Source organism: Lissotriton vulgaris, chromosome 6 (genome assembly GCF_964263255.1).
Source record: "Lissotriton vulgaris chromosome 6, aLisVul1.2, whole genome shotgun sequence".
Taxonomy (NCBI): domain Eukaryota; kingdom Metazoa; phylum Chordata; class Amphibia; order Caudata; family Salamandridae; genus Lissotriton; species Lissotriton vulgaris.
In genome coordinates, this window is record NC_141694.1 from 255,613,732 (window position 1) to 255,630,326 (window position 16,595).

A 16,595-nucleotide genomic window follows, 5' to 3' on the forward strand; every position below is an offset into this window, starting at 1 on the left:
TCTCTATGGTCTTTAGTTGTCAGAGGAGTTAAGGTACAACCCCTGCGTAGAGAGTGTTGCTGTATTCTAGTTGGCTAGAGATGAAGGCCTGGGTGATGGTGCGTTTTGAGCTTTGGGTTACCATTTGAATATCTTACGAAGCATGCAGAGGATGAAGAAGCATAAGGATGAGTAGACCTGAGTCGTCATGAGTTAACAATAACTAAGTCTGAGAGACTCTCGTGTTGATTGGAGGATCTTGCATCCTCCTTGAACAGTGTCCGTTCCTTCCTGGAACCTTTTCTACAACAAAGGCCCTCATTATGAATGGCCTAGTTAATTGTGATTTGTGCAGAAAGACTTGTTACTGCACACATCGTAACTAAGAGTTTGGTGTCTAACACCACACTCCCACAGTTTTTTACTGACAAATTTCATCAAGTCAAAGCAGGCAAAATTTATCAGGTAAAAATGCCTGATAATTATTCAGCTGAGTTGGATTTTGTCGGGTCCTATAAATAGTAGCACAAACACCGAACCACTCTTAATTAAGTGCTAAGACTTCTTTAAAGGTAGCCAAAGCAGATGTCATAACTCCAACATCATGTCTAAAAAAAATACTTCAACGATCCCAACCTCTTCTCCTTACATCTTTATTGCTTTGCTTAAAGCAATTTTGCATTGTTCATGTTTTTCCACACATCACTCGGCTCGTCCTGGCAGGGCTATGCGTGTGCTCGGTCACACTACTGGAAGGATAGGCAATGGTATGTTACAGCTTCTCGGGTACTTTTTGTGTTCATATATGTGTTGTTTAGATTGGGTAATAACGTAATTGCATGTTATTACTATAGGAAGTTTACCATTCTGTTGCAAATATAATACCATTAATTGTAACATTCTATCCTTTTTATCTGCTTTATTGTGCCACTTGTTTACCACAGACACTGGCACTCTCTTCCATCTTCTGTCCAGTCCTAATTTTGCTCCCTCTGGAGAGGATATATTCTATCTACTGCCCTAGGTTTCTAGTGTGTAGTTTTGTACTTTTGCAGGGCTGCACTGTTTTAGCAATTAAATGATATCAAATGAAGTCTGCTGTGGTGGCATAAATGTGAAGTAATAAGGCATGCACGAGAGCCACAGCCTGAAGTGTTATCAAAGTGCAGTATTTTAAGAGCAGCACCACAATGCCACAAGTGGTTCCTTCATACTGCAAGATATGGGGGAATCCATTTGCTTTGTTTGGGGTTGTATAGGTTCTCTGTTTTCTTACTCCACCAATGGTTGTTCGACTTCATACTCTACAAACGTGTCAGCATCATTCATGCAGATTGTCTTCCCAGACCCAACTTGCGAATAGAGGTGGAGACCTCCCTTCCTGTTTCCTGTATGCTCTTCTGTAGCACTTAATAAAAATCCTATATTGCATATGGAACTAGAAATGCCATTTCTATGATGTCCTATGTCATATAGAATTATGACAAATTTCACGGCCTTAGGGCCTGATTTAGAGATTGTCAGATGGGTGCTCTGCACAACCATTATTATATTCTATGGCTCTTGTAATAAGGAGGACAGGATATCCATCACGTTTGTGGCGATACCTGTCCACCACAGGCCCTTAGATGCTTACCACCGAGGGCAGCATAACTTATGGCAATTGATGTTAAAGAAATGATGTTGACCTAAGCACTGCATTCACACAACTATGTTCCTTCAATTGTTTTTTCACAGGTTTGGATATATGTGATCTAGGAAACCATGGCTGCCAGCATTTGTGTGTTAGTGCAGCTGACTCCTACCTTTGCAAGTGCTTTGAAGGATATATCTTGAATCAAGATAACAAGACGTGCTCAGGTAAGAATATTAAGCCTTGTTCCCTTGGCAAAAGTGTATAGTTAAACGCATAACTACCACGTTGTATTGGCCAGACAGGTAACCATGTATTTCCCCCAAGGGGTCTATGAAGGGGTTAGAATAGATAGTGGGGGGTTTGGAAAACTTAGAGTGCTGATACGAAGAGCGGAGTGAAAACAAGAGATCCTGGGGGAGTTTTGAATACTACAGGAGTTGGTTCGCAACTCTGTTTTTCTAATAAATGTAAAATCATCCCAAGGGTTGTCTAATACCCCTGCATCCATAAGAGATAGATGTTCTGTGCGTGTCTTGGGAGAGATATATCTGCTTTGTGAGTTTACCTTACCACTCGCTAGTGGTCCGATTCAGGGCCAGGCAGGATTTTATTCCACCAGGCGTTTCCTCTGTGGGCTGGAGCCACAGGAGGGCCACTCCTGGTGCCTCTGTTCCTTTCCACTGGTCCCCGAGGTTAATTTCAGCAAACTGCTAGAGAAAGAGAGGGAAGGGGAAGATGCAATGAAAGTGATCAGAGCTAGAGAGAGAGACGGCTGCACAATGATGGATGGAGAGAGAGTATGCACAGGGTGATGAAGAGAGTGGGGCTTTGAGCATTCCTGCAGGGGCTGCTCTGGGTCCCCAATCTATTCCTAGTCAGACTGGAGCAAAGATGCCATGGGGGGATCAAAGTACCCAGGATGGTGCCCGAAGCAACTTCAGTCCTAGCTTGTAAAATCTCTAGTAGTATTGGAGGGATTCCTTAAACACCATAAAGCACTCAATTCTGCATCCGCATCTGGGAGTGTAGTTCTGCATCAGTTTGGAGCTGTAGGTGGAAGCTTATGGGACAGTTCTACATTGGTTGCGGCTGTGGACAGCAGATTGGGTGCAGCTCTGCATCAGCTTTGACTGCATCAGGTTGGGGCTGTAGGCCACAGTTTAGAGTGCAGCTCTGCATCAGGTTGAGGCTTTAGGGGGCAGTTTGTGATGCAGTTCTGTATTAGATGGAGGCTGTAGTAGCAGTTTGGGGTGCAGTTCTGCATCAGGTAAGGGCTATGGTGAAAGTTTGGGGTGTAGTTAGCTCTGTATCATGATGGGGGTGTGGACACCAGTATGGATGCAGTTCTGTATCACATTGAGGCTGTGCGAGAAAGCCTGGGTTCCCCTGGTAGGGGTATTAATAAATACACTATTTCCGGATAGCAAAAACAACTTGCAATCAAGTGCATTACGGAACGAGTGGTACAGACAATCATGTGCCAAAGTTAGTAGTACCTACTAAATTAATATAGATATACATACTTTTGTTTTCCACCGACCCTTGGTTGGACTTCCTGTTGTGTATATGTCAAATTCACACATTACCATTGGCATTCTGTCCACAAATTGAAGTAATCAATCAGAATGAGAGATTGATCACTTAGTGTCCAACCAAATATACTGTCCTTCATCCTGCTAAGTCTTCTGGAATTGGTACTATCTTATGCATATGAATACCCCTTGGTCATAAATGCATTCGATTCCAGACACCATCTTTTGAATTTGGTCACAAGCTGGACAAACTTTACAACACCATGCATATTCTATTTGCTCTTTTTAAAGGTTTGGGGCTATGGAAGCCTAGGTGTACACTAGTGAGACACAGTGGAAGTGCTGATGCAATCTGGATTGTCGACTCTTAAATAAAAACTGTTCTGTGCTTTCTCAACTAGAAGTGTCCCAAAGGTGAACCCCAGGAACCATCCAAAGGAGGTCTTCATGAATCTTGATATATACCGTCTTGAGGGAGAGCTAAGCTGGCCAGAATCCCAAGAGCAAGATTTGAATGAGATTCACTTCTACAGCAAACCAAAGCAACCAGCTTACCTAATAATTATATGCTCCATATTATATTATCTGCAGCAGTCCGGCCCTTGTCGATGCTCAACTTCAACTTTAAAATCCTAAGTAAAATACTGGGGTCCAGATTGCTCCCACACATGGCCTCCCTGATCCACCCCGATCAGGCTGGGTTCATACTGGGCAGAAATGGAACCCAGAATATAAGGTGACTTCTCTCAATCCTAGACCTGTGGGGCAGAGCAGAACGGGAGGGGAGGTTCAACAGGGCTGAATGAAGGCCGGAGCGATGGCAGCAAACCCCAATGGATCTGGAGAAGGCCCACTGTCAGACACAGCAGAAACCAACATGCACAACACAGACTCTGACCAGGCCTCGGTCCCTACACTGGACTCGAACTCAGGGCTGCCACAGGTTACTCCTTTCACAGCAGATGATATTATCTGAACGATGGGGGATACAACTTCTGTGATGCAAGAAAAATTAGACCAGTGGCTTTGCAGAGGAGAGGCCATCCTGGTATGCTATGAAATATATAAGAAGACATGGATGAGCCTTAATGTGGTAAGCTAAGCTGGGTGCTATTGTGTGCCGCCGGGGGGTAAAAATACGGTGACGGCCATCCCCTCATCAGTTAGACGTGGGTGTTTGTTATTACTTTATAAAGTTTTGGTCGGGGAGATGTTGGCTTTCTACCCTGGGGTGTGGGAGTTGGGGTCTCAAGGTCCGTCAGGTTGCTTCAAAATGCACAACAATCGCCATTGAGGTGAGACGGAGGAAATCCTGGATTACCTCTCAGCCTGATTGTTGTTGTATTAGAACTGTTTAAGCGATGGTGGAATTGGCAAAATATAAGATAATATATTGGAATGTGAGGAGTTTGAATAATATGTTGAAACAATATATAGTCTCCCAATACAGAACTCAGTGCTCACTGAACTTACATTCAGTAGGGTTGAATGTCTGTGCTATCCCAGACCATTTGTGCAGGATTCCCCTCGAGGAACTCTGTCTAGTAAAAGTTGGTGAGAGCATGTGTTAATTTTGTGCAGCCGCTTGAGGTATAATATGTCCCATATAGGTAGTGGAACGGGAATAGTCAGAATCTGGCAAGGATCGCAAGTGCTCTGGCAGCCATTTTGTCCTCCCTCAATTTTTCAGCATCCAGGGGGCTCAAGTCCTCCTTCCACCCCTCCTGCAAGGGGACCAGATGATCCGGAACACTGGCAATCAGTGACGGATAGACATGCGATATATGGCTCCTACCCATTGGGTCCAGCATCAGCCTGGTCTCCAATGCGCTGACTTTATGGAGTTGCAGTAAGTGGTCCTGGTGGGGTCTAACATATATCTAAGCTGGAAAAAGCAAAAGGAATGGTATTTATGCTTTTGATATCCTGTCCATAAGTTTTCAAAGGGTTTCATGTTTTTTCAAGTCCATATGCCTCCTAATTTGTAGATTTCGATATTGTCCTATCACCTGAACTCAAGATCCTCTGGAGCCAATCTCGGACGTAGAAAGGCTAAGTTAAGTTATTAATCGGTTAATAAAAACAGTGCATAAAATCAGAAACCATGAGTATACATAAAAAGTAAATATATATAAAATATCAATCAGTTTATCTTAAAACTTTTCTAAATGCTGAGTGCGGTGCGATAAAGGTTGTTTGTGCAACCTGGTAATATCCTTGGCCCAGGGCATTGACAGGTGCAGTTTATTATCAGTGTCCCCTCTATCCTCGGTGTGCTTGTTCCAAATGTGTGGTCAGCTTGTGACCGGGCATCTATTTCGTTCTCTGGCCCGTTTCATTTTTGTCTTCTGCTAGCTCAAGAAATGTTATCAGTCTGCAGTTCAACTGTGGGTCCCCCAGTCCAGTCCAGTGAGCGGATTCTCCTTTGGGTAAAGGGAGTCTTTATCAACTGCCTACTTTTCTTCAGCAGCTCCTTGCGGGTACCCAGCAGGTGCAAAAGATCTTCTGATCCATTGACGCACAGGCAGCAGGAGGTTGAGTCAGGTCCCTCAGCCAAGGTGGAAAATTCAAGGCACATGGGAGTAGGCCCAGGCGATGCCTCAATAATTTTCTTTTAATAGATCTAGGATAGGAGAAAGTTGTGATGAGAAAAAACATTGTTTTAGAAATACTTTCTGGTCAGAGAAGATAGAAAAATGGTCTTAGACCATTGTTAGTATATTTAATTTACAAAATAGTGAATCAAAAGGAAGAAACTTAAAGACTTGGTATCAAATCCTAAGTGTGGAAAGAAAATTAAAAAAATAGAAAACAACATTAAATCTGACAATTCCCAACCAAGCACAGTATATTTAAAGACTGCAATCATAATTTTTCTGATGTAGCCTTCAGTACATTAGACTCTTATTGGAGGGTTCTCAAGGTAGACACAAGTGCTTTCTGTATCAGGATGCAGTACATTGGGCTGATATTAGAGGCCCCAAAGGCATTACTTGCTCCTTTTTCACAAAAACTCAACCTTTGGACAGTTACTAAATATATACACACTGCACAAGTGTAGGCAGGTTAGGTATGGTAAGTAGTTATTGTGAGTTAGATACGCTAAGTGGCCATGATAGGATAGGTATGCTAGGTTTGTTAGTTATGGCCGTTAAGTAGATATGCTAGTTAGGTTTGTTATTTTTGTCGATAGGTATGTTAGGCATAGTAGATAAAGTAGTTATGATACGTTAGGTATAGTAGGTAGATCTTTAAAAAACATATATATTTTATTGATTTTTACAAACGTTAGGAAACATGATCCACTTGTTCCTTCTTTACAGCATAACACTTGAGGTCATTTACTTCTTAGCATACATTATACATTAATTCTGTGTCGCTTCTGTGTGAACCTAAACCCCCTTTTTATTTTTATTTCATCCTGTCTAACACAACGCTTAATAGCTTAGCAAAACACCACTACATTAGCTTAAAAACCATCCTTCATACACTTGCAGCCGAGATTGAATCAGTCTGTGGGTATTCACATATATTTCCCATAAATTCGTTCCATTTTCCCCATATTCTAGACCACTTCTTGGGGCATCCCCTGTGCATGTATACCGCTCTTTCCACTACCATGGCGTTATTTATGTCATTTCTCCAATGTTGGTACCAGCCCCGAATCCCAGTTCTGGGCTATATTACGCTTTGCAATTGCCATCCCCAGTGTCGCCTAATCCTGCATCCTCAGGTTCAAATCTGTTAGTTCCCATATGTTAAGGAGGTACCTTTTTGGCTCCGGTGGGACCTCCGGATCCCCCACCCTCGAAATTACCCTCATAACTTTTTCCCAATAAGGTACAATCTGCGGGCATTGCCATATTATATGAAAAAATGTGCCTGGTAGTCCACCATGTCGTAAGCATAGGGGGTCGGGCGCTCGCCCCAATTTGTGCATCAGGGTGCGTGTATAGTATATGCGGTGAAGAATCTTTAGCTGTACAAGTTTGAGTTTAGAGGCGATCGCCACCTCTCTTGGAGATGTTAATGCCTCCTGCCAATCCGAGTCGTCCAGTACTCCCTCGTCATCCTGCCAATGGTCCCTAGGGCCGATGTGGGGTCCAGCTGGTAGTTTTTAATTTTACTGTAGATTTGGGAAATGGCTTTTGTGTTCATGTGGTCAGTAAGGAGTCTGTCCTCTAGTGGTGAGGCCTCCGGTAGCTGTGTATCTAGTGGTATTGTATTTAGCAGTGCATGTCTGATCTGCATATTTCTGAAAATTTAGGTCGGTGCCATGTCGTACTTTTCTCTCAGTTGTGCAAAGGGATCGACCCCCCTGTTCATCCGAAGGTCTCCGATTTTGGAGATACCTATGAGGTCCCATTGTCTGATTCCCTTGGTGTTGTATAGCTTACCCAGCCAGTGGGTTTCCCAGAGCAGGGATGTATGACGGTACAACGCGTGCTTTTACAACGCGTACTGTTACGACGCAGGTTTTACAACGCAAGTCGTTACAACGACTTGCGTTGGGGGGCGCTGGATAGTGAATAGTTTAATTTTCTATTCCAACTCCTGTCCCCGTGGATAGTAGGGAAGGTGTTGGTTAGTAAATTAAACTATTACCTATCCTAGAGCGCCCTCCAGCAAAAGTCGTTGTAATGACTTTCACTGTTAAACCTGCGTCGTAACGGTACTTCGTTGTAAGTTCCGTTGTAAAGGACGTTCCCCCAGAGCAGTGTAGCCTGCGTCAATCTACCATCCCACCCCAGCGCTCGCTGCACAGTGTGCCATATTGTGACTGTGTGTGCGGTTGGACCAGTGGGAGTGTTTTTTCTCGCAGTTGTATACAGGGCCCTCAGAATGCGATCAGCCGGCAGGACATATCTGTCTAGTCGTAAAGCTGATTTTTCCTAATTGCATAGATCTTATAGGTGACACATGGTAGGTGAGTATAGTAGTTTAAGTGTGGGAGGACAAAACATTTTTGTTTCCTATTTAAATGTTTGCACTATTCAAGCATTTTCTAGACTTCTTACTTAAAATCATAGCATTCTTAATATGAAGAACAAACGTACTGTTATAAACAATGCACACATGTTTACTTTATTATGTTTGATGCTGTAAATAGTTTGTGCTTTTTACTTACAGTTCACAACATGAAATATAAACTATACAGTCTTATAGGAGAATACAAAGAATGATTTATTGACACAGTTGCACATAGGTGTTTTTCCTTTCTTTTGCTAACAATAATAATGATTAAAATGGCCCTATGCTGTGAGGGGTGTCCATTTGCCATACATGGCAGATGTGCTCTGAGCGAGCTTCTGGGTACAGTCCGTCATCTGCAAATATCCGTGGGGAGTCACTAGCAATTCTGCAACAACCGCCATCAAGGGTTGTGACGTCACAGCCCCATGAAACAGAGAGCTGTGAACAACGTTCCGGAGTCCTAATCGTGGCCTGTGCTGTGTGCGGAGAGTAAACACCTTCCTCCCTTGCACAGGAGAAAGGGGAGCCAGCAGAGCGTGGCTCTCCATTTTCCACAGCGCCAGCCTATTGGTCTCTTGGTTGGAGATGACTGATGAAACTGAGGTGGAGTAGAGGCTGATCTCTCCAACCCATGGCACCTGTAACAGACTATGGCTGGCAGACAAGCGTGGCATCAGAGGCAGATCTAGGAGGCCTAGTGGAGACCCATAAGGAGTACTAACCACACACTCACCTCCAGTGTGAGGGAAAACTACCAGGGGGCAAGGTTGGTCTCTTGGTGCTCCGGATGCGAAACCCTGAGACCACAGTGGGCTCGATGGAGACCCATGGTAGAGCTAAGAAGGATCAGCCACAGCGCCGCTGGATCTCATGAGAACACCATGAATGAGGTGAGGAGTTTTGGCACTTTCCCCCATTCCATGGCAATTGAGTAGCTGTTCCACAGAGCTTCAACAGCCTACATAGTGCAACGTCAACAGATCGCTACAATAGCCCCCTCTCCCTTTACTATTTGCCCGGGCCAGGAGAACACACAGGAGGACGAAAGCCTGCCCTTGATTGGGACTGTCAGATTGAGGATACTTGGGACCAAGCCCACTCACTAGATCTTGGCACACTAGTCAGAGCCCAAGCAAATTGCAGAGGTCCCTGACCCCCGCGGTCCTTAAAGAGCTTCTTGACCCAGAAGGAGCTAGCCCTACAGGCTCCCTGTGTTTCAAGGGGCTCAGTTAACATTCTCCATCGCCAACCACACACTTCTTGATCACAATGGATAGAGTCAGAGGGCTGAAGGATGTCCCTAGTACCCCCGTGGGGGGACCCAGTTATGGCTACACCACAAGGCTTCATTCTCACAAGTAAAATGTATTAATTGTCTGATTAATTAAAATCATTACAATAATATACTAAGTTGTTTCCAATCTATCAAAATATTTAAGAGCATCATACATTTCTAACATTGGTTAAGTAGTGCAAAATGACGTAAAAGTGCATCAATTCTATTAACCTAATTAAAAAAGAATTATCATTATTCCGTTGGTGTAAACTATCACTAAAGTTTGTCTATAATCACAGCGCTGCTAAAGCAGTTAACAGTCAAGATCCGTGAAAGCATTTTTATGTCATATAGTATGTCATTTAAGGACTATCTGTCGGCTATTGAGATCCATAATCAACTTGTTTCTTATTCCCTCCCTCCTGGCTCTGACAAGTCCCTACCGGATCAAATCCAAACTATCCACGCTAACCCTGACAGAGAACCTGTCTACAAACCAAGATCTATAAATAGCGAAAACCAGCGAGTTGACACCCTCCAGACCCCGACTCCCCAGTTGACCGACCAAACTGAAATGAGTACTTCTCGATTGCAGATCAGCTAGTTAACACGCCACTGATATCTATGATCTCATCCTGATTAACGAATTGGACATCATTATCCTCACAGAAACATGCCTAAATTGCTCTTCGTCCCCTACCCTTGACCTTCTATTCCCACCTAGTTATGAAATAATTTGTATGGACAGATCACTGAAAAATGGTGGGGGAATAGCTCGTATACACAGGAACACACTCTCAGACTCGCAATCAGAAACCCCCAATCCAATCTTCTGTAAATACCTATGCATCACTACCCGTTACAAAAATGCCTTGTCCCCCCCAAGCAGATTTGAAGGATGTACAACTCCTCATTGATTTGTTATAATTCCTCTATCTCTAATTTCATGGATGCTATTAGCACTCGACAGCATAAAAATGCCTCCCCAAAAATTTCCAAACCTGGATTCAACTCCGACCTATGCTCGGAACGCCGTAAGCTGAGGGCGGCCGAAAGATCATGGAGGTCCATGCCTTCCACCGAACATTTAAACCTGCTTAGAGCTATCAGGAATTCGTACAACAAAAAAGTCAAGACTGCAAAAACCAACTTCTTCAGATCCCAACTCAATCAAGGTAACAACCAACCTAGGAAACTATTTGTTCTCATTAAACAACAATCAGTCAAGGCACCCAACCGCCAGGACCTTGGTGAGGGCTGTCCTACATGTGACAATTTAGAAGCCTTCTTCTCTCAGAAAACTAACAGCATCAATTTAGACATTGAATCAAAGAGGGCCATTCTCCCAATATATAAAACCACAGCCCCACCTACCCACCAAGAGCCACTCATCCCCCCTAGTTTAAGCCGAAAAAACAACGCATCCTGACATACGTTTACTCGCCTCAATGAAAGTGACATTTACAACACCCTCCTTGTAATCAATCTGTCTAACCACTTCAGCGACCCACCTCCCATCTTCAAGGAAATAAAAGCCTCCATCCTCCCATTATCGTCCAAGATCGTCAATGCTTCACTAGTGCAAGGCACGATCCCTACTGTCTAAAACCAGCACAGGTCTCCCCTATCTTAAAAAACCTAACGCAGACAGTTCCGACCTGAACAACTTCCGCCCCATTTCCAACATCTCCACACAAGCAAAACTTCTTGAAAAATGCTTGCTAATTCAACTCTGCTCACACATAGAGAAATTCCAACTGTTGGATCATCATCAGTCTGGCTTCAGGAAAGGACACAGCACAGAATTGGCACTCAAGCAAATCACGGATGACATCTTAAAATTCCTAGACCATAATGAATCCTGCTTATTGATCCTCTTCGACTTATCTTCTGCCTTTGACAATGTGAACCACATCAAACTACTATCTACTCTGGAACATAGGAGGGGCCTTTCCGGGTCGGTATTGAAGTGGTTCACTTCCTTCCTTCAAAACAGATCCCAAAGAATAAAGATGAATCACTCTCTTTCCCAGCCAAAACTGTATCAATGGGGATTCCACAGGGGTCCGCAGTATCACCCAAACTCTTCAATTTGTTCTTGAAACCGTTAGCAAATGCATTGATCTCCGTGAACATCCTTTTTCATATGTATAGGGGCCGACACTCAACTCTAGCTCAAAATCACCTCCCTATAAGACATCATCTCACTCAACTCACTCCTGATGAACACTCAAAACTGGCTCACGCACCTCTACCTCATGCTCAACACATCCAAAACGGAATTTCTTCTCATCACTCCCCCTAATCACATTTTCAAGACTGACCTTTGGATGAAACACCTCACTGCCTTTAACTGTTCCCCCCCACGTTATTGAGTCAGCTAAATTGCTCGGAATCACACTAGACTTGCACTTGCATATGAAGAACCATATCAGCAATGCAACCTAGGGAGTCAAACATTAATTGAGTATACTAAGGAATCTCAAACCATTCCTTCCACAGAAAGATTTCAAATTGGTGGCACAAGGTTTAGTTTTGCCAAGACTAGACTACGGCAGTTCCATACTATGTAGTCTCCACATACTGAGCCTGGCCCCGTTAAGGGCTTTCATTAATGCCGCAGGTAGACTGATTACTGGGACAAAAAGAAAAGAACACATTTTCCCAGCCACAAAGTCCCTAAACTGGTTACCATACGAGGCCAGAATTCACCAAACAATTGCCTGCATTACGCACAAAGCCCTCCACTTCAAGACCCCCATCTATCTGGCTCAAAAACTAGAACTATCAGGAGGCTGCAGAGCCTCACGGAATGCAAGTACAATGCTCCTGAAACCACAGGTTTTCCCTGCTCAAAAGATATCGAGTAACAGAGCCTTCTCTGGCATTGCCCCAAAGATTTGGAACTCTCTTCCTCTGGAAATCCGGACAATCTCCCCGACCGCTTCCTTCAAAAAAGAAGGGAAAAAAATCCTTATACTCAAGTTAATGCCTGAATAAGCCTTGACTAGTAGACTACATTACTGCCCTCTAGTCACTCATCTTGATTGACTTTGGACATGATTATATACTCGGGAATACCATTGTTTAGCATGCATTGTACATATATATGTTTGAATGTTCCTCACCCATTGCTATATTTGCTCTAACCTTATTTGAAGAGTTCCGACACCTACTGGATTCTTGCACGCGTCTTGTATAATTATGCAATGAACACATGTTTTTGCTTCCCAATACTGTATCCCTCTCACCCAAAATTGTGAAGCGCTCTGATACCCGTAAGGGTACAAAACTTCATAAATAAATTTAAGAAAAATAATAATTCAAGGAGCATAAAGTATCACTAAAACTCCCTCAATAAAACCTTACCTATTAAAACAGTTATTCTTCAAGTAGTACAAATATTGCTGAAGTACATCAATAGTTACATTGTTACAAAAACATTGAACTGTCAGATGGTTTAAAAGCATAGGTATCTAGCATTGTTTAAGTACTAAAATATACTGCTAAAGTGTATCAATAGTACAGTCTTTATTAAAACTTTCATTGGTCAACACAATCAAGACAGTAAACATTGAATTTGGACCATTCAATTTCTGCTCTGCGAGATTGCTAAGTTGATCTCATCCTCACAAGATCTCCAGATCCCTTAGAGACATTTTGTGAGGAAACAGCCCCTGACAAGCTGGACCCAATCTTGGTGGCCAGAGGAGATACTCAAACTGCCCTAGAATGAAAATTGATATGTCAATATTCTACGTGATGACCAACACAAACTTCGTACTAAAATTAAATGCAATAAAGACAACCTTAGAAAACCTTCTCTCACCACAAACAGCTACTATGAATAAGACCCCGGAAGACCTCACAGAACGGGTCAATTTCCTGGAACAATGTGCAAAAGACGCCAAGGGTCGAACCAGAAGGAACAACATTCAAATAATAGGTCTCCAGAGAACCTCAAAGGAACAAGCACCATGCTTTACATTGAAAACTAGTTGCGGATCATAGTTACCCCAGGGGCTCTCCACAGTGTTTGTGGTGGAGAGAGTGCATAGGGTTCGGCTTGAAGACCCCCTCTGGGCACTCCACCTCGAAATATAGTTGCCAGAATCTTAAACCTTTGGAACCTAGAAACGATTCTCAGAGTATCATCTGAACGTATTGTGATCTATGTACATCCTACTTACACTGTATTTAACTATGTGTATATATTTGTATATTTGTATTTATGTATATATGTTCATGATTGTCTTTTTATGATTTTTAATAATCGAAATAAAATGCTTTGACTGACTGACTGACTAACTGATTCTCCGAGTAACTTGAACAGGACCTGCCTTGTCCCTGGAATACTACAACATTCTAATTTTCCCTGATTACGCACTAATCTTGTATTTTTCCCCTGTGCCTAACTTGCTTTCTTGCCCATACTTGTTTTTATTCCTCTGTGCCTGTACTTGTTTTTTTCCTAAACTTGTTTTTGCTTCCTGTGCCCAGTTCTCCCGCGTCCCCTGCCGCCCCGCCCCCCTGCATTCCCATTCGCCGCCCCGCTCCTGCCTCCCAGCTGTTCCTCCCTCTCACATCTTCTCATATGGAGGCCGCGCAGCGGTGAAAGGAGCGACCTCTGACCCTGCTTGCAGGCAGGTCGCTCCCCACGATGCTGCACGGCTCTGCCTGCATTGTTTTTGCCTAATCTTGTATTTTTCCCCTGTGCCTAACTTGCTTTCTCGCCCACGCCTGCTTTTATTCCTCTGTGCCTGTACTTGTTTTCTTGCCTAAACTTGTTTTTCCTTCCTGTGCCCAGTTCTCTTGCGGCTCACGCCCGTTTTTCCACCCGCTTGGTCCCTGCGGCCCGCCCCCCTGCAATCCCATTCGCCGCCCGCTCCAGCCTCCTAGCTGCTCCTCCCTCCCACATCCCCTCATATGGAGGCCGCGCAACGGGAGTGCGCAGTGGGCATGCCGCTGTCGCGCCTAAGGCAAGCCCGTTTGCGCCCGTCCCCGCCTGGACCGCGCCCAGCGCCAGGACCCCTGGACCCCGTGAACGCCACAACACCCAACACCGCTACGATGCCAGAACCCTCCACGCACTCAACACCAGACGATTACACACCTGCTCCCTGGTCCGCCCCGAAGCGCACCCACGGAGCTTTCACCTGCCGGAACTGCAGCTTCACCAGCATCCGCCGCAGCATGCTGCTGACCAGGAAAGAACCCAACCACCTCAGTTGCATCCTTCTCAACACCAGCTCAGCCCGCAAACACACCGTTGAACTCTGGGACCTACTCGACTCAACCTCCCCAGACGTTGACTTCCTGACGGAGACCTGGCTGAACCCCGTCTCGGCACCCGACATAGCCATAGCCGTCCCAGAAGCTACAAGATGACCCGCAGAGTCTCAACCAACACCAACGACACCCACAGCACCGCAGAACACCTACACTTCCAGATCCAAACCGACCCCAACACCACCCTCAGAAGAACCCTCATCTACATACCCCCCAGACCCCGACCACAGTTCAGCGACTCCATCGCCCACTTCGTCAGCACACACGCCCTCGCCTCCACGGACTATATCCTCCCCAAGTACCTGAGCTTCCACCTCGAGAACAACAACTACACCAACTCCACCACCCTGATCGCCAACCTCGGACTCAGATGACTCGTCACAACACCCACCCACTCTGCCGGTCACACGCTTGACCCCATCTTCTCTGCAAGCCCCTACGTCTCCTTCAACCACACCATCGAACTCCACTGGACCGACCATCGCTGCATCCACTTCACCTTCAAGAAATGCACCACTGCACCCAACAGATGCCTCGCCACTGCTGGAGCAAAGTCATGAAGACCAGCTAGCCACCACCCTCGCCCAGAGCCCACCCTCTGACCCCACCGAACCCAACACCGCCGCCTGCAACCTCAGACAGTGGATCAATGACTGCGCCAACACCCTCGCCCCGATCAAGAAACCCTCCAACAGTCACACTAGCAAGAAAGCCTTCTGGTTCACTGAAGACCTCTGGGCCTCCAAGCAAACCTGCCCAAAGCTGGAGAAGATTTGGCTCAGTGAACGAACGGCAGACAGCCACACAGCCCACAAGAATGCCACACGCAAACACCATCACCTCATCAGATCCGCCTAAAGGGCTTGACAATGGAGAAATGGCGGCCCTCATCCTCCTGGACCTGTCAGCTTCCTTCAACATGGTCTGCCACTACACACACTAAGAACACGACTCCACAACGCCGGGATCCAAGAGAAGGCCCTGGACTGGACCACCTCCTTCCTCTCCGGCAGAACACAGAGCATCCGCCTTCCCCCCTTCCGACGTACCCCAGGGCTCATCCCTCAGCACAACGCTGTTTAACATCTACATGGCACCGTTTGCCCGCGTTGCCCTTCGGAACGACCTCAACATCATCTCCTACGCCGATGACACCCAGCTGATCCTCTCCCTCACCAAGGACCCCCACACTGCCAAAACCAACCTTAATGAAGGAATGAAGGCCGTCGCTGAATGGATGAGGAACAGCCGACTGAAGCTGAACTCGGACAAGACGGAGGTCCTCCTCCTCGGATCCACCCCTTCGGCCTGGGATGACTCCTAGTGGCCAACCGCACTAGGAACCGCTCCAACACCCACCGACCAAGCAGGCAAGCTAGGGGTCATCCTCGACTCCACCCTCTCCATGACTAAACAAGTCAACGCTGTCTTCTCCTCCTGCTTCAACACCCTCCGCATGCTCCGCAGGATCTACAAGTGGATCCCCACTGAAACGAGAAAAACGGTCACCCAGGCCCTCGTCAGCAGCAGGTTGGACTACGGAAATGCCCTCTACGCAAGAGCCTCAGCCAAACTCCGGAGAAGGCTCCCAACGCATCCAGAACGCCTCTGCATGTCTGATCATCGACATCCCTCGCTGCAGCAACATCACACCCCACCTGAGAGACCTTCACTGGCTCCCCGTCAACAAGAGGATAACCTTCAAGCTCCTCACCCACACTCACAAGGCACTCCACAACACCGGACCAACGTACCTTCGCCACAGTCCCCTGCTTCCAAAGAGCGACCTCTGGTGGCAGATCGTTCTCCCACCTCGCCACCAAGACCTGGAACACCCTCCACATCCACCTAATATAGTAGTTGAACTCTGCTTAGAGCACTGCTTCTAGGAACTACACTGTATCTTTAA

The 16,595-nt window shown here is 45.5% G+C and overlaps 1 protein-coding gene across 1 annotated transcript in view; it reads left to right on the forward strand.

The window, feature by feature from the left end:
• Positions 1-16,595, forward strand: part of MATN3 (matrilin 3) — a 170,987-nt gene that overhangs the window by 91,072 nt on the left and 63,320 nt on the right. Inside the window, exon 3 of the mRNA XM_086926287.1 lies at positions 1,717-1,839. Coding sequence (XP_086782413.1) covers positions 1,717-1,839 — 123 coding nt within the window. The remainder of the gene's footprint in view (positions 1-1,716; positions 1,840-16,595) is intronic.